We start from the raw sequence: 22,860 nt of genomic DNA, 5'->3' as shown, positions 1-22,860 counted from the left end.
GTTTTACTTTCATATTGAAACTTTTATATGTATTCGTTAACTATTATTTAATCTGAGTATTTATGAAGTTGATTGAAACAAGTTTTAACCGGAAAAAGTTTATTGATGATAATAAATAGTAACATTAGAAAATAACTTATCCCATGACATAGGTAAACGATAACTCATGCATTAATGGGGTGTCCCAGAAGTAAAGAGACAAATATATTTTCAAAATATGTAATTTAAGGTAAACATTAAAAGTAATGATTTTGGTTGAAAGTAGTAACAAAATTTATTAAATTATTAGATTGATACCGAATTAAATCCCACGACAACTTGATTTTGTTTTCTTAGATTGTTCGCGGCCAGTCACATTACGGCTGTTCCCGATTTTGCAGCCAGTCCTTTGGCCATACAAAGTATTTCGTAAAAAAATTGGCTTTTAGGGAAACATTTTTGGTCCTAAGTCACATTATATGAATTATTGAATGGTTCTATGGAAACGTTTTCTTCATAAACATCATTGGGATTCGCCGGAACATCGGTTCAATCGTCAATAAATCGTTTTTTCAGTTAACTTTTATAAACTTATTGGTTACCTCTTTTTGCACGTTCCTCTAGAAGCAGTTTGTTTCATTTAAGGAGCTACCTGAGGTTTTCATCGATTTTTGACAAGTTTTGAATCTTGTCTCCTACTTTTGCACTACATATAGAATTATAAGACAAGCGGCTGTCGGTTCTTCAATCTTTTATCTCCATTTTTGTCTACCGGATTGTGAAAAAAATGAATACTTATTTATTTATGATTGTTTTAAACATTGTCTAAAAAAACACTTTTTTCGTATCTCGATTGCTGTGAAAGATCTGACTTATACGAAAACTACATATTTGGGTTTGTCTTAGACGTCTCTAAAAATTTGTCTGAGGTTTTAATTTTAAACTAATTAACACAAAAGTTATGGCCAGAAAACCAGTTTTTTGGCCTAAAATTGTTCAACTTTGATGCCAAATATTTCGAAAACAATGAACTTTGAAGTAGATATGGGATACTATATTGCTAAAATCCGTTGCTGTTAATATGATAAGCTACAAAAAACATTAAAAAACTAAGGGATTCAAATCGAAGGTCATTGGGGCATGGGATCCCCTTAAGGTTTTAAACTATCGTTCCTTTTTCATTCTGGTGACAGACGGCTTTGATACTTTAAATTTATCCGCTGCCACTGACGGACGTTAAAGGAGTCTTATCAAAAATCGACTTAACTCTGTTAATATTTCGAGGTACCGTGATTACCGTCCTATTTCTAACTGGAATCTTCTTAAAACTAATCTCACCCGTTCCTTCATCCGTTTTTTGGCCTAAAATTGTTAAACTTTTAATGCCAAATATCTCGAAGACAATGAACTTTAAAGTAAATATGGGATATAATATTGCTTAAAGCCGTTGCTGTTAATAGCTACAAAAAACATTAGAAAACTAAGGGATTCAGTTCGAAAGTCATTGGCGTCAAGGAGACCCTTAATTAGTGTGCCAGCATAGTTTTCTATGTCATGGGATGTTAATTTCAAATGGTTTTTTTTTTTATTAAAACGTGTTTTAATCAACTTCAGAAATTGGGTAAATCCGGGGTAGATGGCCATAAGGGCGAGATAGCCCATCGAAATATTTTATGGTTCGGATTGCTAGATGTCGCTAGTTCTTCTTTAGTACGCTTCACGTCATGCTTGGGAGCAAGGATGTGGCACAAATTTGTGGATTTTTTTTGTATAAGTACGTAAAATCCTTGTTGATTGTTTTGACTAGTGAAATTATTTTTTTGAGGTTTCACATTTTACGTGGTGGTATAATGGTATATATAATGCTACTGTCTTATTCTAATGGTGTAATGCTTTTGGTGCATAGTATACGGTTGTAGTTTTGTTCTAACCTAAATAAGAATAAAGCTCGAGTCGCAATTTGTTTTGATTTTAAGCGTGGTCTTCTCTCCCGGACGAAAAGGAGAGATGGCCAGTTCTTGTTGGGGTATTACAGCCATATGGCCGTGAAAGTGTACGTACACAACGATGAAGATATCACTAATTAGGTATTCCTAAAGGTTATCAGAATAAAAAAAAGGAGTTAATTGAGAAAGATAACTATTGCGGGTGTGGGAAAAAATGTCACGAGCCTCTTCTACTCCATGGTTGCTTTGAGTGCGCTGTTTGTTGGTATTAAGTTGCCTAAACGGGGTCTTGAGAAGAAAAGGGACTTGAGAAATAAAAACGAAAAATAAACATACTAAAACAAAGAGTTAAGTTATGGCCATCACTCGTGTAATGGTATGATCATCACCCCCGGACACCTCGCGAGAAATGCCCAATTGTAACAAAAAAATTAAGTTGTGTCTATAGAAATAATTTTGTTTGTTTCATTTTCGAATGTCAATTGATAAAAGATTATGAAGAAATAAAGATTCATTTAACTACATGTAAACTTATATTTTTATCGCGTTCTATAAAAACTATCGCCAACTACCACGGACTTACCCTAATAGTTAACAAATATAAATAGAAGTTTCAATATGAAAGTCAAACGTAGCAACTTTATAAAAGTTGTGTGTAATCCTAAGGCTGTTCTTAATTAGTGGGCCGCGACTGTAGGTATAAGAAATGGATGATCGCATATTTGGATTGTTTTTATTTTTATTTTTTTATACATTGGTTATTATATTTGTTCCCTAGGAATAGGAACTTAAGGGGCCCACTGATTATCAGTCCGCCGGACGATATCGGCCTGTCAGTTAGAACAAAAATTTGACAGTTCCGAACAACTGACAGGCCGATATCGTCCGGCGGACTGATAATCAGCGGGCCCCTTTACAATGAAAATACATATCACAGACATTATGGCGTGACCTGACTTGTTGAAAATCCAAAATAACGTGTTTTTTTTTTCATGGAACATTTTGCATGGATCGTCACAAAACTGACACCCAAAATTTGTATTAAAAACTTGGGACACTTTTGTTCTTTCAGCTAACAAGTTTTAATCAATCAATAGACGTTACTTTGAGGGAAATATTTACATACATACATGTTCATATGTATGTGTAGACTGTACATAAGTTACAGTCAGCAGCAGAAGTTGCTAAGCTGGCGAGATGATCAAAATGAACTGAATTATCTTTATTGTTTAGAGAATAAAAGCGTTTGAAGCTCACCAGCTTAGCATCTACTGTTGCTGACTGTGCATATGTATGTACAATTCTATTTATTTATTTAACCTTCATTGCGCAAAATATAAACCAATGTGCAAATGACGGACTCAAGGTCAACCAAAGGGCCAAACGCAGATAAATACAGTTGATTATTATCAAATGATGACCATGTTCAGGGTATCACTCTGTGCTCTTTTGTTCCTTGGTGTAACCCTTTGGTGCTGATGGGTGATGGCTGTGGTAGATTTATCGCTAGATACTTATTTTACTGCGCAGTTTCTTGTTTCATTTCTTTTGAACCGTGTCTGTTTGCCAGTTTTGTTCTATTTTTTATTTTATATTTTTTTTCCCGCATTCGTCGTATCCTGGATCGCAAAAATAAAAGGCATAGTTGAGGGTTTAAATGCAATAAAAAGTCTGTAGTCTTTGCAGGAGATGTCTCAAAAATTAGGACGACCTATTCATTATTTTTGACCGTATGTTTCAATATACATATTATACTTGTAAATTGTCAATTGCACATCTTATTTACAGTCAGGTGCAGACTGCAGAGATATTTCACCTATGCTATTTTAATTTTGGATACTAGAAATTATGGTTCGCGTCAGTAATTGGCAGGAAGTTGCGCAGGATCGGGACAGGTGGCACGCTCTCGTTTCGGAGGCCAAGATTCTCTTTGGATCACTGAGCCAAAATAGTTAGTTAGAAATTATGGTTGCGTACATTTAAAAAATTCGCATATTTATATGTTTTTGTATTTAAGTCGCTAAAACGTAGTATACCTCTCTATTTCTTGGTGTATACTTTATATTTACATACACACGGTTGTTACTTTTGTGGTAATTTGACTTTTAGAAGACAAAAAGTTATGAAATGTTAATCATCAAAATATGTAATGGCTATTTTCAAATTGTCATTAGGTATGCCTTCGTGAGTAACGGAAAAAGAACAACCTCTTTTTTGGTTGGTATAGTTCGCTCTCTGGCCGTAGTCGATTTTCTGTTACGTGCTGCTGCGCTCTGTAAACTCGTCAGCTTCGTTTGAAATAATTATGACCGTTGGTTGCTGTACTTTTTGGTGGTTTTATTTTTTCGCAGTCTGTGTATGGATAGCTTTTTAAAGCCTACAAGTAACCTGTAATCGTTGTTTGACTATTTTTCTAACAATTTTTGAAGTTAATATTTTCTTGTGTTTAAAATCCGATGTTGTCTAGTTTGCAAAACAGACCAGAAAAAAACGTAACGCTGGGGTTTGAAATGCAATATAAAGTTAATATTTGATAGCGTCTCAAACACGTTGTTTTTGCAGTAAATGAGTCAGAAAATAAACAAAGACGGCATTAAATATATTAATAACGGGTCACTCACGCATTTTAATCCGAAAAACGCTCGACATGTTTCACTCCGTACCGAGCAGTGTCATCAGGAGTTTGCGTTGACGGTGACGGACCGGCGCAGACTGCGGGCCGAAACGACGACCCATTAATTATTCTGAAATTTTGTCGTAACCTCTAGCGGCCCACCATACAAGAAAAATTGTCAGGCAAATTGTCGGTTTCACATCTTTTCGGTAACGGTCACACTGGTAACAGCTGGGCATTTTTTTTTCTCACCTTTTACTACAAAGTACAAACACAAAGTTTGCGTTGATTTTTCGCAGAGTTCCCATGGCCACCTCCTGTCTCCATCATCAGGTCAGCTCCATATATTTCAAATATCAGCTCAATCGGAAATCGAGAAGTGGATCAAATTTAGCTTCGCAAGATTTGACCCACACTAACTAACTAACAAACATATTTAGTCAGGTCATACATAAGTTCTGTCACAAAGGTTTTGACTGATAAAATGTAATACAAAGCTTTTAATAAAAACAGTTAGCCATGATTTAAAAAGCTTTTTTTATACTGTATACTGATCAAAACGTAATATAATTAGTTTAAAATTTAGATCGCGACTTTATTTACTACTAGTTTACTTTGGGATTGACGTTAGACGCGAATACGCGGCTGGATAGTAAAAAAATATACTTTACAAAAGGGAGTAATAACCAGTGTCACATTCATCATCCTGTCCTGGCCGGTTTCGGCCACGGCGACTGGGTTTGTACTGGCTAGTGAGAGCGACGGTCGTGAGCTCTCAGGTGGCTGACGTAGCCTATTTTTGCAGTGAATGTACGGCCGCACTCACCGCAGGTCAGCACCCCTCCGACAAAATTGTAGTTGATGACCGCAGGTGGTCGGGCCTTTAACTCGTCACGCTTCGCGTCGAGTTCCACTCGTCTCTGCTCTTCGAAGGCCTGCACTTTTGTACTCACTGTATGCCTCCACTTCGGTCGATCTTGTGCCGAAGTCTGCCAGTGCAATGGTTCAATGTCACATCTCCGCATGTGGCGCTTCAGTCCATGTTTGTATCGCAAAAGTTGGCCGCCCTGTTTCCGCTTCCCACTCTGCAACTCTGAGTGTCACATTAATAAAATAGGTACAATTGTTTATTTTGTATGAACCTACTTTATTCTCCGACAAGTCTGTACTCTAATACTTACCTACTCTTCAAACTTTTCAGTAGCACGCTTATTTTTGACTGTCATCCAACGAGTAGGTTTGGTTCAACATGTACAGTTTCAATTTTAGCAGACCAATGAATTATATATTTTAAGAAAGATAAAATTTCCAGCTTTTGTTTTATGTGGAAGTCAACCATGTAAAAAAACAAAAATAAATAAATAGTAATCAAAATCACCTTGAACAGGTCGCGTATTTTTTGCATGTTTTTTATAAATAAATAAAATTAAAATGTTATTAATTCAGGTATCAACCCATTACATTAAAATAATAATTATTATAATTAGTAAATGCCATTTCTAAATTTAACTATTCTGAACTAAGCTGAAATTCAAGCTATAAAACTAATTAAATATTTGCAGTTGTTGTTGTAATAGTTGAATAGTTGTTTATAATAAAAAAAATATATATAGGTATATATAACTTTTTTCCAAATATTACATAAAATTGTGCAAAACTGAGTTAACTGCGACAGCAAATTTCGTTAAATTATATTGTAAATAATTCAGCATTAAATAAGCTTTCAACCCATATATATATATATATATATATATATGAATAGTAAAGGATAACTTTTTTATCGGTAAAAATCTTAGTCACAGAACTTATGACCTGACTAAGTTGACTACCGGGATAAATGCGTCACTTGAGGTTAATACGTCTTTTAAACGGAACATTTTAGAACTATTGCAACCCTCTGGGTTCGAAGTGTGGTCACTGAACTTTTAATGCAGACGCTTTAATGGGGTTGGCCGGTCGAAATAATTAGCAGATGGCGCCAGCATAGCTTGCCCTGTCAATCCCTAGAATTGTGTCAAATTTTTGTTTTTTTTATGCCCTGGATGCCAGCCCTTTAAGCCAAATCTCATAGAAAAAGGGGCAAGCTATGATGGCGCCATCTCTGCAAACCTTTGACAGTTGCCAACTCCATTGTCATAATACGTTGCGTTTCGAAGATATCTTCAAAATACGCATTTATCCCGGTTGACCTTATGTGAATAATAAAAGATCTGTACCTTACCTATAACTTTTTATTAGTAAAACTCTTTGTGACAGAACTTATGACCTGACTAAGTATAGGTACATACTAACAGGGCAAGTTAAATAAAAGCTTGTTAAAAATGGCGTACGATATCTGTAAATTTACTGTATTTTAGAACATACAACAATTAAAATGTCATTATTTTCTTTGTAAGTTGATGAAACACATTGTGTAACACGGGAGGTATTAAAATTGTAAACCCGAGTCATAAAAATCCTCCGACCTTATAGCGTCGAATTTCTTTTGACTCGTTAACAGTTTTGGCTCTACCTTCCTTATTGCACATGTTTGTGACTGAAGGCTGTGGTCGATTTTCTTTTGACTCGTTAACAGTTTTGGCTCTACCTTCCTTATTGCACATGTTTGTGACTGAAGGCTGTGGTCGATTTTCTTTTGACTCGTTAACAGTTTTGGCTCTACCTTCCTTATTGCACATGTTTGTGACTGAAGGCTGTGGTCGATTTTCTTTTGACTCGTTAACAGTTTTGGCTCTACCTTCCTTATTGCACATGTTTGTGACTGAAGGCTGTGGTCGATTTTCTTTTGACTCGTTAACAGTTTTGGCTCTACCTTCCTTATTGCACATGTTTGTGACTGAAGGCTGTGGTCGATTTTCTTTTGACTCGTTAACAGTTTTGGCTCTACCTTCCTTATTGCACATGTTTGTGACTGAAGGCTGTGGTCGATTTTCTTTTGACTCGTTAACAGTTTTGGCTCTACCTTCCTTATTGCACATGTTTGTGACTGAAGGCTGTGGTCGATTTTCTTTTGACTCGTTAACAGTTTTGGCTCTACCTTCCTTATTGCACATGTTTGTGACTGAAGGCTGTGGTCGATTTTCTTTTGACTCGTTAACAGTTTTGGCTCTACCTTCCTTATTGCACATGTTTGTGACTGAAGGCTGTGGTCGATTTTCTTTTGACTCGTTAACAGTTTTGGCTCTACCTTCCTTATTGCACATGTTTGTGACTGAAGGCTGTGGTCGATTTTCCGCTAATTAGTGTGCTGCTGCGCTGTGTAAATTCGTCCCGTTTCGATGCATTTCTGTTTCGTTTCGTTTTAAACTGAGTTTGTTGCTTTGCTTAGTTTTTTTTCCGCAGTCAATGTTAGTATCCTAATCCTTGTAATCTGTAATCGCTGTTTGCCTCTTTTTCTAACAATCAAATCTGTTAAACAGAGACGCAAACAGCGATTACAGATTACAGGTTCTATAAAACGCGGCACTGAAATAAATGTTTTTGGGAGCTTATAAGCAGATGATCAGTAAAAGTAAAAATCTAAAAAAAAAACATTATTGACGGTGTTTCTCCTACACGGTTAGTGGGGGTCAATTTTTTTCCCTTGAACCCTCTACAACAGTGTTTCGTCTAGACTTGCTAAGCTTGGTGGACAACATTATTTTTTTGTGTTTTCGGGTAGTATTAGGGTTAATAATGTTCAATTAACTATAGTAAAGTTAATTCAATTTTTTTAAATTTCCAAGAAAAGGTAATATATGTATACATGTTTACAAGTAATTTAATTTTTTTTACAAGTAATTTAATAACACAATAATAAACAAAATTTTACAGTTCGTTGCATCCATTATTTTTCAATTATTGGCTTAAACATATTAAAAAAAACTTAAAAATATGTAGAGAATTAATTAAAACGTTACTTATTATTATTTCTAAATTAATTATTAATCTGCTAATTATTAATAATGTAATCATCTGTTCGAAATAATAATCATTTTCTATGTTTTTCGTAATTCTTCTGAAGTATATAACACGCTAGTACCTATTGGTTTAAGCAAATAATGATGTGATGGATATTTATGATGACCAGCCTTTATTGACCACTTTTTAGTCGCTTGTAAGTATCTGTTTGTCGATTTTGATCAATATAATATGCTAATGCCTCATTAACACTTAGCTCCCTAGAGTTCACTGAAGTACCTACTGTTGTCGTGAGAACTAGACTATGTATATGGTTTTTGTGGACTTTAGCAAATATTTTTATTATGTTTCCCGTGTTTCTGTTTCCTGCCGATCACGAAGCAACTTTGGCAGCAGTTAAAACACTACGTTATTGTACCGAATCTTTAACTCGGCGGTTTATCGTTTTAAAAGAGTAACTTTTGAAGTCTAATTTGGGTCTTCCTGCAGGATTAACATTTTCAGACGACGTTGATGCACTTGGTCTGGTTGTGCACACTCGTAATTCTATATTATGGCCATTCAGAACTTTCAAACTCCTTCACAAATTGCTCCTTTGATCTTGACCCACTATTTCATTTGTATTCAGTTTTGATGAATCATGATGATTCAGTTTGGATGAGTTATTCAGTTTTGGTCAAAATATTTTTCAACCGTCTTTAGTCCCATAGTTTGCTACTTACTTTATCAGGTGGGCATTTCTGTCGTTTTTTTCTTCCCTTATTTGACTATTTAAAAAAACACCTTCCTTGAAATAGAGAGAACGTGTTCTGCAAAAATAAAGATAAAAAAATGATATGCAAATTTCTGCAGATAGTACAATCGGATTAGGTCTAACCTCGAAGTTCTTCCAAAGTTATGAAATTTGGTATGTATGTTAATTAAAGGTCTCTTTTTCATGTCCACACTATAATTCAATTCAACAAAATAAGGTTTTGATTGTAAGAGATGTTGTTGAACGCATCACAAAAATGCAACTGATTAAATTGTGCAATTACACTTACCTCATTAGCTGACTTCTGAACCCTATAACTCATACAAATAGAAAGTATAATAATAATAGAGCTGTTGGGGAGTAATGCATAAGACGCGAGTTGGCACAGTGGCTGCTAACAGCCACTGGGTAGAAAGCGGCGCACACCTCTCGACACCCCTGAGCCGCTCACACCGGTGTTGCTCCTGGTCGTCTTCACGACGGCAGTTTTAGGGGCCCATCTAGTCAGCGGCAAGTCACCACCTGCCTCGATAACGTGTTTTAACATTGTTATGGCAGGTGTCCGGAGTTCTTTACAATAGCCCAGTCTCATTGTCCACCCAAACTTCTTCTGCAATAGTCCCAATGCCTGCTGCGACTGGTTCATGGGTGTCTATTGTTGCGCCTGTCAACGGGTTCCAACAGGCGTTCTTCATGACATTAAAGCTCTCCAAGGGGCCTCTACGTGTTGGATCTATATCCCCACGCAAGCCTATCAAAAGACCGGGATTTATAGGCCCGTGATATCCAAGGAGATACAAATAATAATAATATATAATAATAATACATAATCTATTAATTGGTTTGGGGGTTTCAAGGTGTTGTTTATTTTGTTTATCATTAGTGGAAATTAGATAATGGATTTTGTGCACCTAGCATGTTGTAGACGGAACACTGTGCTCTAGTTTAAATAAAAAATAAAATGTCAAAATTTTTAAGGGCCATACAACGTTGCACGATGTGCGAATAGGTAATTCGCAACTCGTGTCGATTTATTATTGCCACTCGTTGCGAATTTCCTATTCTTCGCACTTGTATCGTTATGTACTATGACAGTACATATATGGTGCTACTTTACCTGCGTTAATTAGCACTTTACGTGCCTATGCCGAAAATCTAAAGGGCCATATCCTGTACTGTAAAATGTACGATACGCGTGCGAATAGGTAATTTGCAACTCATGTCCATTTAATTTTACGTCACTCGTTGCGAATTTTCTACTTTTCGCACTTGTTGCACTTGCACCAGCACGACCCATTCAGGTTTCTTGACCGTGTGATGCAATGTACTTACATACATACATACTGCCACGCAACGGTGGGATGGTGGGATTTTTGACTGACTGTTGCTTACTGCTTTGTGTTTTGTTTTATATTTGTGTGTTTTTTTTATATATTTTTTTATATTAAAATATATTAGGTATTGTTGATGAAATTGTATGTAGATTTTTTTAGATTTTAGGTAGTTATTAATATTTGTATTTTTTCTTGACATTGTATTTCTGTATTGTGTTTTAATGTTTTTTTCTAGATTTACATTTAACCTAAGACAATTATTGTACCCTTTTTATACATACTTGTAAATATACTAAGTCAGTTTCAAATCATTTTTGCACCTAGGTGCAGAAATTTTAATTCCATGCCTTGGCGCATACTTATGTGCTAACTAACTGTTGCCCTCAACTTCGTACAGTTCGTACGCGTGGATTTGTTTGTTGGTGGTTATATATTCTACATGAGCATAATATAGAACATTATGCAGCAAGAGAAAGAAGACGGTTAATCATTTGTTAATAAATTATACAACGCATGAAATTTGTCTTTCACAAACTACGAAGTTTCAAGACCCTAACTGAAAAAAATTGTTCCAGATATAATCCCTCTCGACCCTCTTAGATTTACAAGTACACTATTTAAAAAAAAAATTCGCTCCCGAAACTTAATACAAACTTTTCAAAAACGGTGTAAGTAATCAGTTTTTGTCTATTTTAATATAATGCCCTTTTTACCAAATGTCAAGTTCTTAGCTTAAAATAAAATTTGTACCACATACAAACTTACATCCCCTTTTTAACCCCCTTAGGGGTTGAATTTCTAAAAAACGTCAATATTACTTTTTTTTTGTAATCGGCTATTATGCCTTTCTAGGAAGTTTCAAAGTATTTGAAATGGATTCAAACTTTCAACCCTTTTTTAACCCATTTGGATGAATTTTTAAAAACGCTGAAACCACTTTTCTTGTAAGTATTTTAATAATATGCCTTTATTGTTATATAATTCACGACATGTTGCACATTTCAATCTCATTAAACACCTACCTTGATGACCATTGAGACACAATTTACACAAGTTGTTTTGACAATATGGAATTAAGGGGCCCTGGTCCTGAGTGTCCTGAACGTGTCTCCACATTAAAACAACTCGCTGCAACTTGTATTATAAATTTATTTTAGCTCCGAAAAACTTACATTTTTACATCTTGACAACTAAATCTCTTCTGCTGTTTCTATTCTAATGTCTCCTATCAGACAAGAGTAAGGTAAAAAACCTGGTTTTGATACAATTATAACTTGTGTTCCTTTATGAACAATCAAAACACGTTTACTTCATAAATACTGTGGCAGGTGATTGATAACCAAAGAGGAAAGTGTTCATTTGAAATTATTTAACCTTCTTTGTTAATCATTATGTTAGGATAACCATGTGAAGCCTAAAAAAATGGAATTTTTTTAAACACATTTTGATTATTTTAAAAGCATGAGACTTAATTGAGGGGCTTAGTTTAGGGAGGTTGTACCGTGGAATCACTATACAATACTTTGATCAATTTCAAAATTAATACGTATTTGAATATGGAATTTAAAAAAAAATACAGTATCGGTTTTTGCTCTATCGATACAACTAAAAATATTTAATTATTAAAGTATCTTGAAAAAAAAAGAACTAGTGGTGATCAACTTTAAACTTAATTTGGGGTTACTTTGATAGCCTCCTTTTTTTGACGAAATTTGATAGTAACCTCTAGAGTTACTTACATTGAAAAAAAAAAAAACCGTTAGCAGGTTTAGGATTTATAAAGATTTTTGTGCATTTGGGGTTACTTTGACAAAGAAAAACATGGAGTAGTTACAGAAAAATCAACTTTATTTCCAAACAGGCTCATTTTCACGGTTTCACGTATTAATAAAAACCGGCCAAGTGCGAGTCGGACTCGGAAGGGTTCCGTACCATTACGAAAAAAAACAGCAAAAAAATCACGTTTGTTGTATGGGAGCCCCATTTAAATATTTATATTATTCTGTTTTTAGTATTCGTTGTTATAGCGGCAACAGAAATACATCATCTGTGAAAATTTCAACTGTCTAGCTATCACGGTTCATGAGATACAGCCTGGTGACAGACAGACGGACAGACGGACGGACAGACGGACAGCGGAGTCTTAGTAATAGGGTCCCGTTTTTACCCTTTTTGGCTACGGAACCCTAAAAAGCTATCAAAATGTACCAACATTATAAAATCAACAATACAAAAATCGATGCATAAAGCTAAAGAACTAGCTTTTTACCTAACGCTTTAGGTACGTGACACAAGCAAATGTACTTAATTAACTAATTGATATGTTTTACACTTACAAATAACTCTTACCATACAAACAACGTTGGTAGGTACAGCGTAAACTATTTTAGCTAGGTAGATAAACATTTTAATAATTATAGTACGTAATAGGTAGCTCAACAACTTACTTTATAATCTTAAAAATCAAAAGAGATCTGAAGTTTCTAATAATTGAGATCAAACATTTTTCAATTTCTTATTGTGTCGTTTTCATTTTAATTTTTTACCTAGTTCTTTGATCAAGAGGATTTGATTTGATCAACTCAATGTACAGATCTTTTTCGACAGGTTTTGGCAAATATGCAACGATATCGCAAAGGTCTATTTCTGAAAATGTCTTTGTTTATTTTTTTAAACCTGGTTTTACTGTTAAACGACTTGTAGCCCTCACCCAACAAAGGATCTGTTTGTATAATTTGGCAAAATATATTTATATGTTTGCTTGCCACGAGCAGTCAAAAATTTTATTAGAACAAATCTTCCGATTGTGCATTCTGTTGTTTCGTCCTCTTCTTCAGCTAAATTACCCGATTCGTTGCTTACTAACTCACGATTAGTTAACGCCTGGCTTGTGCTCTCTCCAAACAACTAGAGTTGATTTAAGTCATTACGATGCTGCACAGGGCTTTGGTCAGATTTGTATTTTCTTCATTAAGGTCTGATTGGTTCATTGGTATTTGGTTCGTGTCAATCGAATGATGCTCAGCGCTCAATGGTAAGTCATTACCGTCTTCATTACTTGTTCCCGGCTGAGGTGAACCAGTTGCTACATTAGTGTTGTGGGTAACAATGCTTTTGCCAGGTGCAACATCCAATCGCTTCTTTTTCGGGCCGGTTGATCAGAGCTGTTACCATATCGTGACTCTTTTAAAAAGTTGCCCAAAGTTGATTCAACTTCGTTTTCATCCATGCTTTCTCTTGGGAGTCGGTCTAAAACTTTTTTTTTTAAAGGATGAATGCCTGTGGCATAAAATGCACTCGTCATGTTGCGTTTCATTCCCGAAGTAATGTTTAAAAATAATGAGTTAGGTTTCGGTTTTGCCTCATCCATCCTGTTCAACGCTTTCGTTAGGAGATAAGAAAAGGTGTCTTTCGGGACAGTTGAAAGTCGGGGATTTTGAATTTTCCATGTTGTTAAGATTTGACGCCAAGCCGTCTTCATAGGTCGGAAGAAAGCCACGTCAAGCGGTTGTGTCAAATGTGTTGAGTTTGGAACCGAGACACACGAAATCAATTTCATTTTCATTGCATTGCCTCAATACTTCATCATCTAAATGGGACGAAAGGTTGTCACCAACTAAGAGTTTTGCATGTGGTAAAAATGAAGTCGTAAACCAATCTCTGAAGGTAGGAGCATCAATCCAGCCACTGTTAGTTCGATTAAATCGAGAACCTTGCGAACAACATGGTCGATCACAACATGGTGAACCAGCGAGTGCTCTCTCTTTCCAGGTGTCATGTAAATATACACTTTTGTAAATATTGTACGGGGGCAGAAGCACGCCATCTGCCGAACCACATACCATGACGGTGGTAGAGCTTTTTGAAAAATTCATAACTTTTTCCGGGTACTTTACTCCCCGTTTATAGAGGCCAATCTTTTTTCCGGGGTCATCGCTCATATTGGTCTCGTCGTAGTTGAAGATGTTATCCGGTGGAACATCTTTAATTACTTCTTCATGGTTGTCGAAGTATTTAGTAAGCGATTCTCGAGACACAGCAGCTCTGTTGTGTATCTTGAGCAGGGAATAAGCCCATTCAACATGAGGAAAATTGTTGGTAAATTTAGCCACTGTTCGCTCTTGGTTATCTAATAGCATTTTTGCGAACATACGCAAATCGAGAAGTGATAAGGGAAATCCCCACTCTGCGCTTTTTGCTGCTGATTCTAATATTCTTATCTCTTCACGGCGAAAAAAAACTGGTTGAGTTTCAGGTTTTTTTTTCATATTTACGATGGTATTTGTTAAATAAAGTGCCATATGGTATCTCATAATACTCCGATGCGTGGCGCATTATCAGTCGGTCTTCCACCACCGCTGTTACAGCCCGATAAAAAATTTTTCACTGTAGTTTCGATATCTCGGCAACCTAACCGTTTTTTATACGTTCGAGGCATTATTCTAAAACAAAACAAAATCTGTTAAAAAACCTTCAAGAAATCATTAATTATCTAAATAATACAAAACACTATATTTCGCGGTGAGTCATTGATCAGTGATCAAAGTAAAACCCTTATAGGTGATCAATGACACCCCATGCCACTAAAACCGAAAAAAAAAATACAAATGGCCGCCTTGATTATGATTTGCAACAAGATAATCGATGTTATAGGCCGATCGATACATGCCTGATTCAATGAATTACATCAAATTTATGTATTTACTATATAGAATATTGTACATTAGAAGTTATACAGACTATTAAAAGTATACAAAACTAATACTTACATATTTTATTTTATTTTCCCATGAGGTTTATCCCACTGACACAATTGACACGTGACGTTCAATCTTGCCAACCGTAAAAAATAATCCAAAGGCAAATTCAGAAAGCGTAATATTCGAGTTTGAACATGAAGTAAAGTTTTTATCAAAGTAAACCCAGGATTCAAAGTATTCCACGGTATTTAAAACATTGATTTTGTATTATCACTTTGAAGTCACCCTCTATATTTAAACACTTTTTAAAAAAATAGGTATTTGAAATTTAGACGGGCGTTACTATAAGCGTGATTACATATTATTTGTAGTATAATACACGTAATGGATAGTAATGTAAATGGCGTCGACTTCCTCGGTTCTTAACCAATGTATTAATATTTTCACAGGATTCTCGCGTAGCAACAAACTGTCACGTCACATGCGCGTGCATACTGGTCACAAACCGTACAAATGCACGTATTGTGACAAGGCCTTTTCACAGAGCAACGACCTTACGCTGCACGTCCGCAGGCACACTGGCGACAAGCCGTACATCTGCGAAGTATGTGGCGACCGATTTATACAGGTAGGAAAACATCCTTATTTATTAATTAACTATTCATTTCGTATGTTTACGAACGCAGGGGATTCAGCGTTAGGCAGAACAACAGCAATATTCTTCAGCTGGAATATTCCTCGCTCAATCCTTATGAAGTCCAGCGGTCCAGGGTTCAACCCCTCTCACCTAATTGACGAAGGGTTGTGATCCACTGCCTCATACATCTCTAAGACCCTCATCAGCCATGACCGAGGCGTTTATAACTAATAAAATCTAAGGGTTTGTACAAAATACTCTTTGAAATGGTTAAGAACCCTCCGGTACCATCGGTCCACTTTCCCAATCTGTCTACTTTACCAAACGGTCAACTTTCCCAATCTTCCTAATTGCTTTTCTCAATCCGTCTAATTACCTATGGGTCCACTTTTCCGATCCGTCTAATTACCGATCGGTCCACTTTCTTCATTGGTCTACTTGACCAAATGGTCTATTTCCCGATCCGTCTAATTACCGATCGGTCCACTTTCTTCATTGGTCTACTTGACCAAATGGTCCACTTTCCCGATCCGTCTAGTTACCAATCGGTCCACTTTCTTCATTCGTCTACTTGACCAAATGGTCCACTTTCCCGATTTGTCTACTTCTGTGTCAGTTTATTTGCCGTTAATCTGGGCCCAGCGGGCGCAGCATGGTTCCATTTTTATCGCCTGTCACTATGCCCGTCACTTTCGCACTTACATACTGGTTAGAACGTGACAGGCATGGTGACAAGCGATAAAAATGCGACCGTGCTAACACCCCAGGTGAAAAAAAATATAAGTCAAATTACCCCTTAATAGAAAACCGGCCAAGTGCAAGTCGGACTCGTGCACCGAGGGTTCCGTACATTACACAATTTAAACAATGTATCTTTCACCTCAGCAGCTCGAACAAGCCTACTTTCGTCACTCCCTGGAGTGAGGAAAGTCGCACTTTGCTCACTCCACACAGTTGAAACAATGTAGCTTTTTAATTTAGTGAAGGCCATGAACTTCATACTTTTATTACATTTTTTTTATGGTATGGTACGGTACGGTCCGGTACGGTCCGGTCCGGTCCGGTCCGGTCCGGTCCGGTCCGGTCTCGTATCGTATCGTATCGTATCGTACATATTATAATACTTTTTTTTTTCTGTTTATTCTGTGTAATTCGAAATACATTTTAACCTTTAATATGTTCTCACTACTGAGGTGAAAAATTATGTGTGCAACACGAGAGCAAAGTTATTTTACATCTCGTGTTTTTGAGTCCCTCGCTACGCTCAAGATTCTACCTTAGAATCACTCGCTTCGCTCGTGATTCAAATATAGAATCTTTCGCTTTCTCGGGACTCAAAATAAACACTCGCAAGAAAAACCAACTTTCCTCTCTTGTTGCACAAATAACTATTTTATGTGAAACGTGAGTGAAAGGTAAATGGCGGTTTACGATTTATGACGTATTAAAAAAAACTACTTACTAGACCCCGTTCAAACCAATTTTCGGTGGAAGTTTGCATGGTAATGTACATACATCATAATGTCAGGGGGGGACACACACATTTTACCACTTTGGAAGTGTCTCTCGCGCAAACTATACAGTTTAGAAAAAAATGATATTAGAAACCTACACTACTATTTAAACTATAAACGGAAATAAATCGAGGTTTGATGAAAAAAAAAATTTGAGTTTCAGTTCTAAGTATGGGGAACCCCCAAAATTTATTGTTTTTTTTTTCTATTTTTGTGTGAAAATCTTAATGCGGTTCACAAAATACATCTACTTACCAAGTTTCAACATTATAAAAATTATAATAATAATTACGGAAGTTCCTAGATGAAAGTCCGACCCGTAGATAATATTAATTACCAGCTTAGGCTGAGAATGAGAAATCTTGTAGAAAATAATAATAATATAATAATTTAAAATAATATACGGACACCTAACTTGCCTTCAGCCACTAAGCCCCCCGAAGTCGGGGGGGCTTAGTGGCTGATATATACCTATAATTTATGTAAAAAGGTCGAGGAAAAAGTGCACGACGGGGACCTTAAAGGGGCTGCGCGGCTCCTGTTTTGTAATGACTCTCTCGCACCCGATACTCCAGAAACGGGAGCTGGGTTACAGTCCAAGCACCCCCCAGGCCCTTCTAGTCCTATCTTTGTTGACCCTCCGTCGGATCCTCTAGCTTGCCTTCATGCCACAGGAGAGGACATAGTATGAATCAGCCCTCGCATCCTTTCCAAAAGGGTCGGCGTCCGGCCTGGATGGCATCTCCGCCCAGCACCTTATAGATCTCACGAGTCACGGTACTGGGTTAGCCGGTGAGCAGCTGCTTGAAAGTATTACAAAACTAATCAATCTTATGCTTCAAGGAGATGTCTGCCAGGACGTGACACCCATAATATATGGAGCTCACCTGATTGCTCTAACGAAGAAGGATGCTGGCGTGCGCCCCATTGCTGTCGGCTCCACTCCGGCGGTTAGCAGCCAAAGTGTGCGTGCGCCATACCCGTGCTAAGCTGCAAAAACTCTTTGAGCTCGTGCAGGTCGGTTTCGGAACTCGCGGAGGCTGCGAGGCCGCAGTCCGTGCCGTACGCACCTTTGTTCAAACAGACTCATGTCAAGTTCTTTTGAAAATAGATGTCAAAAACGCTTTTAACTCCGTTAACCGAGATACCTTTTTTTTAAAATTTTTTAATTTATTTTCAAAAAAGTATAACACAATTTATACTTATACAAGTTTCGCCAAACTTGCGTTTAACGGCGAAATGGTGCACTCATTTTCAATGTTAGTAAGGACCCTTATCTAAATTTAATGATTAACTTATCTTACTAAGGTTAATACTTTTATATTACATTAACAAAGTGTAAGTTGTAGGTATATATGTTGTTATTCTTTAAGAATTTATTTGTAGTTTTACATGTATCTAAAATGTATGATTTTGGTGGAATAAAGAATATTTATTTATATACAATATTTACCTATCTTATATATTTAGTCATGCGTTGTACCCAATAGCAACTTCTTAATTTTTGATTTAAAGATGTTTTTACTAGCACACTCGTCTTCTATTGATAAATTGTTCATTATTCGCGGTGTGAACTCTTAAACTTATCTGACTCCCCCTACCTATCTGCAAACTTAGTCAACAAGCACTTTGCCAATGTTGGCCAACAATTGGCAGAGCAAATTCTACCTCCAGGAACTGTGAATTCTAATCTAAGTACTTACCTGAGCTCCTTACATTCACACGTGTCCTCGATCGGTGTAATTGAACCGGATCTAAAGGAAATTGAATCATTGCTTCTAGACATGAAGCCTAAGTCTGCGGCGGGCTGGGACAACATACCGAATATGTTTATAAAATTGGCAAAAACAGAGTTGGTCCCCATTATCGGGCGTCTCAGCTCAGTCTGCTTCACACTAGGAATATTCCCTGATGCCCTCAAACGAGCTATAATTCATCCAATACATAAGGATGGGGATAGAAAGGATGTCAGCAATTTTAGGCCGATCTCGGTCCTACCTTCAATTTCTAAAATAATGGAAAAGTTAATAAACAATCGGTTAATCAAATATTTAAATAAATTTAACCTCATATCACCCCGGCATTTGGCTTTCGAAAAGGGAAAAGTACTGAAATGGCAGTATTAGAGTTAACAAATTCTATCACGAAACACTTAGATAGTAAAAAGAAAACCTTAGGCATATTTCTTGATCTAAAAAAAGCATTTGACGCTATATCTATCCCCATCCTTATACAAAAACTAGAAATTATGGGTATTCGTGGACAATTCTTAAATCTAATTTCTAGCTACTTGAATAACAGGACGCAACGAGTTAAACTCAACAATGATGTTTACAGCGCTGATGAACCCTCCAACCAATACGGCATCCCCCAAGGAGGTTGTCTTAGGACCAACCCTTTTTCTGACTTACATCAATGACCTGACCAATATTCAACTTAATAATGGGCTAGTGGTCTCTTACGCAGATGATACTGCGCTCTTGTTTCATGGAGATAGCTGGGAGGAGGTTTACACCTGTGCTGAGGCTGGACTGACTAAGAGTAATAACATGGCTACAAACTAATTTACTCACATTAAACATTAACAAAACGAATTACATTACATTCTCAATCTTAAACTCTTCTCAGCCTGATAAATCTAAATTTAATTTAACTGGCCATACATGTAAAAGCCAAGATACTAATAAGTGTTCCTGCTCTAGCCTAATTCATGTTGACTCCACTAAATACTTGGGTGTCCATATAGACCAACTTCTTTCATGGAACAAACAAATTGATATTACCGCTAATCGAATAAGAAAACTGATATGGCTATTTAAATATCTTAGACAAGTATCCGATAGGGTTCTATTAATTTACGTTTATAAAACACTTGTGCAATCTATTGTACATTATTGCCTGCCTGTCTGGGGCGGTACCCACAAAAATAAACTCATAGTTCTGGAACGGGCCCAGCGATTAATCTAAGTACTTCTAGGCAAAAATATACGTTACAGCACCACTGATGTCTATAAAGATGCTGATGTTCTAACTGTGAGACAGTTATATACCTTAAATTGTATTCTAAAAGTTCATAAAAGTATAAAACCAGATGTTGGCATATTAAAAAAACGTAACCCTTACTCAGTTATAAATCAAGTAAGTATAGGGTTCTATTAATTTACGTTTATAAAACACTTGTGCAATCTATTGTACATTATTGCCTGCCTGTCTGGGGCGGTACCCACAAAAATAAACTCATAGTTCTGGAACGGGCCCAGCGATTAATCTAAGTACTTCTAGGCAAAAATATACGTTACAGCACCACTGATGTCTATAAAGATGCTGATGTTCTAACTGTGAGACAGTTATATATCTAAAATTGTATTCTAAAAGTTCATAAAAGTATAAAACCAGATGTTGGCATATTAAAAAAACGTAACCCTTACTCAGTTATAAATCAAGTAAGTATTGGTAGGACTTATTTTGCTAAAAGGCAATTTAATACCACATCTATTCATCTTTACAACAAAGCGAACAGAATTATTAGTATTTACAATAAATCATATAACGAGTGTAAAATAAAGACTACGATATGGTTAAAAAGTAAAACATACGAAGAAACCGAAACAATGATACCTTGACCTTTATCGCACCGGATCCGAGATTTGCACGACTCATGCGACCATACACACATACACTCTTACACACTTACTGTTCCACCTAATTAAGATCTTTACCCTCTTTATTTGAAATGTAAGGTTATACACACCTTATGTAAAATCAAAATGTATATAGGTATGTATGTGTATGTGTGTTTATATGTATGCATATATGTATATATATATGTATATGTATATATGTATGTATATGTATGTGTATTGTATATGTGTATATATATTATATTATAATTACAACCGTGAACGCTTAATGCACCTACACCGACAGGAAAAAAAAAACAGAACTATCAATTCTTGTAATGTTTAGTTTTAGTTATAATACTTATAATATTGTCAAACCTATTTTTTAATTTTTTCTCACCTTTGTATGAAAGAGCGAATACCTCCTAACACAAGTGTCAAACTTAAAAGGAGGATTCGACACCCAGGATAAACCTTGTTAAAAAATAAACGAATTTTGAATTTTTGATAAACGAATTTTTGATATACTTGCGCGTCCTTTTACCATAGTAGTTGCTAGCGGTTGGTTCCACGTATTTACGACGTTTTAACCCCCTCGGCGCTCGGGTGTATACTCGCGGAGTTTTGAATTCGGGATTTTTTAATTGATCAGTTGCTATTAAGTACTTAACTTTATCATGCACTGGCAGGATGTTCAATTTCTTAAATAAGATCGTGTAATCGTTACTACAGTTTGCTCTAGTTTTATTGTTTTTTTTTTGTTTTTTTGTTTGTTTTGTTAATGAAATCAAAATGAAATCAGCTAGCCTATGAGTGAAAATGAAATCAGCTAATGAAATCAAAATGAAATCAGCTAGCCTAGCTTAATGAAATCAAAATTCATGTGCCTGAAATTTATAACTTCCTACTCCAGTGTTATCATTCTCCGTCAAAACTGGTATACAAGGATAACGAAATTCTCTCTGCCGTTGGTTGCCAGCAGGGCGATCCTCTGGGCCCCGCCATTTTTAGTCTTGCTATTAACTCCATTATTCACAGTCTTACGTCCAAGCTAAACGTGTGGTACCTGGACGACGGCACCATCGGCGGAGACTCGCAATCGGTTCTGGCAGATCTATCCCTAGTTATACAGAAATTTAGCGACATTGGCCTAAAACTCAACTTTGATAAATGTGAATTATACATTTCCGAAAATTTAGAACCCTCTTTAGCATCCCAGACACTTCAAAGTTTTTCGAATTTAGCCCCCAATATTAAAATCCTATCAAAGGATAATCTTCACCTTCTCGGCTCCCCTATTCTCGAAGAAGCCGTTCCGTCCATTTTGGCTAAATCTATTTCTAAATTTCGTGTTAATTCAGATCGCTTAGTTAATTAGTAGCCATTCGGCCTTATTTATTTTAAAATTTTGTTTGACGGTTCCCAAATTTACCTACTTGCTCCGCTGCTGCCCTATCTGGAAATTCGCAGATTTAGTCCAATCTATTGATAGTCTCCTAAAGTCGCAGCTTGAATCGATTCTGAATGTCCATTTCTGTAACCAAGCATGGACCCAAGCTTCTTTGCCTATTAGGTTTGGTGGTTTAGGAACCCGCAAAATATCGAGTGTTGCTCTGCCGGCATTCTTGTCCCCAATCCATAGCACGTCTGATCTCGCAGGTAAATTTCGGTCAGTAAAATCCTAGCCACTTTGTTTAGTAAATAGTTTACCTAATCTAGGACACGTTTTAAACTACCCAAAAACCAGCATCTTAAAAGTGCGAGCTCGCCGAAAGCAGTCATTGGTTACGTAGTTTACAACAATATATGTAATTTATTTTATTATTTGCTATTAACAAACTAAGTAACAACGCCATCTTTTT

The 22,860-nt window shown here is 36.3% G+C and overlaps 1 protein-coding gene across 2 annotated transcripts in view; it reads left to right on the top strand.

Annotated features, from left to right (window-relative positions):
• LOC134754239 (zinc finger protein 28-like) overlaps window positions 1-22,860 on the top strand; it is a 52,644-nt gene that overhangs the window by 23,647 nt on the left and 6,137 nt on the right. The window contains exon 14 of one of the 2 annotated variants that reach the window (XM_063690423.1): window positions 15,677-15,855. The exons of the other annotated variant lie outside the window; for it this stretch is intronic. Within the exon in view, the coding sequence (XP_063546493.1) occupies window positions 15,677-15,855 (179 nt within the window). The remainder of the gene's footprint in view (window positions 1-15,676; window positions 15,856-22,860) is intronic. 2 annotated transcript variants of the gene reach the window in all.

This window comes from Cydia strobilella, chromosome Z, assembly GCF_947568885.1.
Source record: "Cydia strobilella chromosome Z, ilCydStro3.1, whole genome shotgun sequence".
NCBI lineage: Eukaryota > Metazoa > Arthropoda > Insecta > Lepidoptera > Tortricidae > Cydia > Cydia strobilella.
The sequence above is the reverse complement of the archived record's forward strand: the minus strand, read 5'-3'. Positions and strand labels throughout refer to the sequence as shown.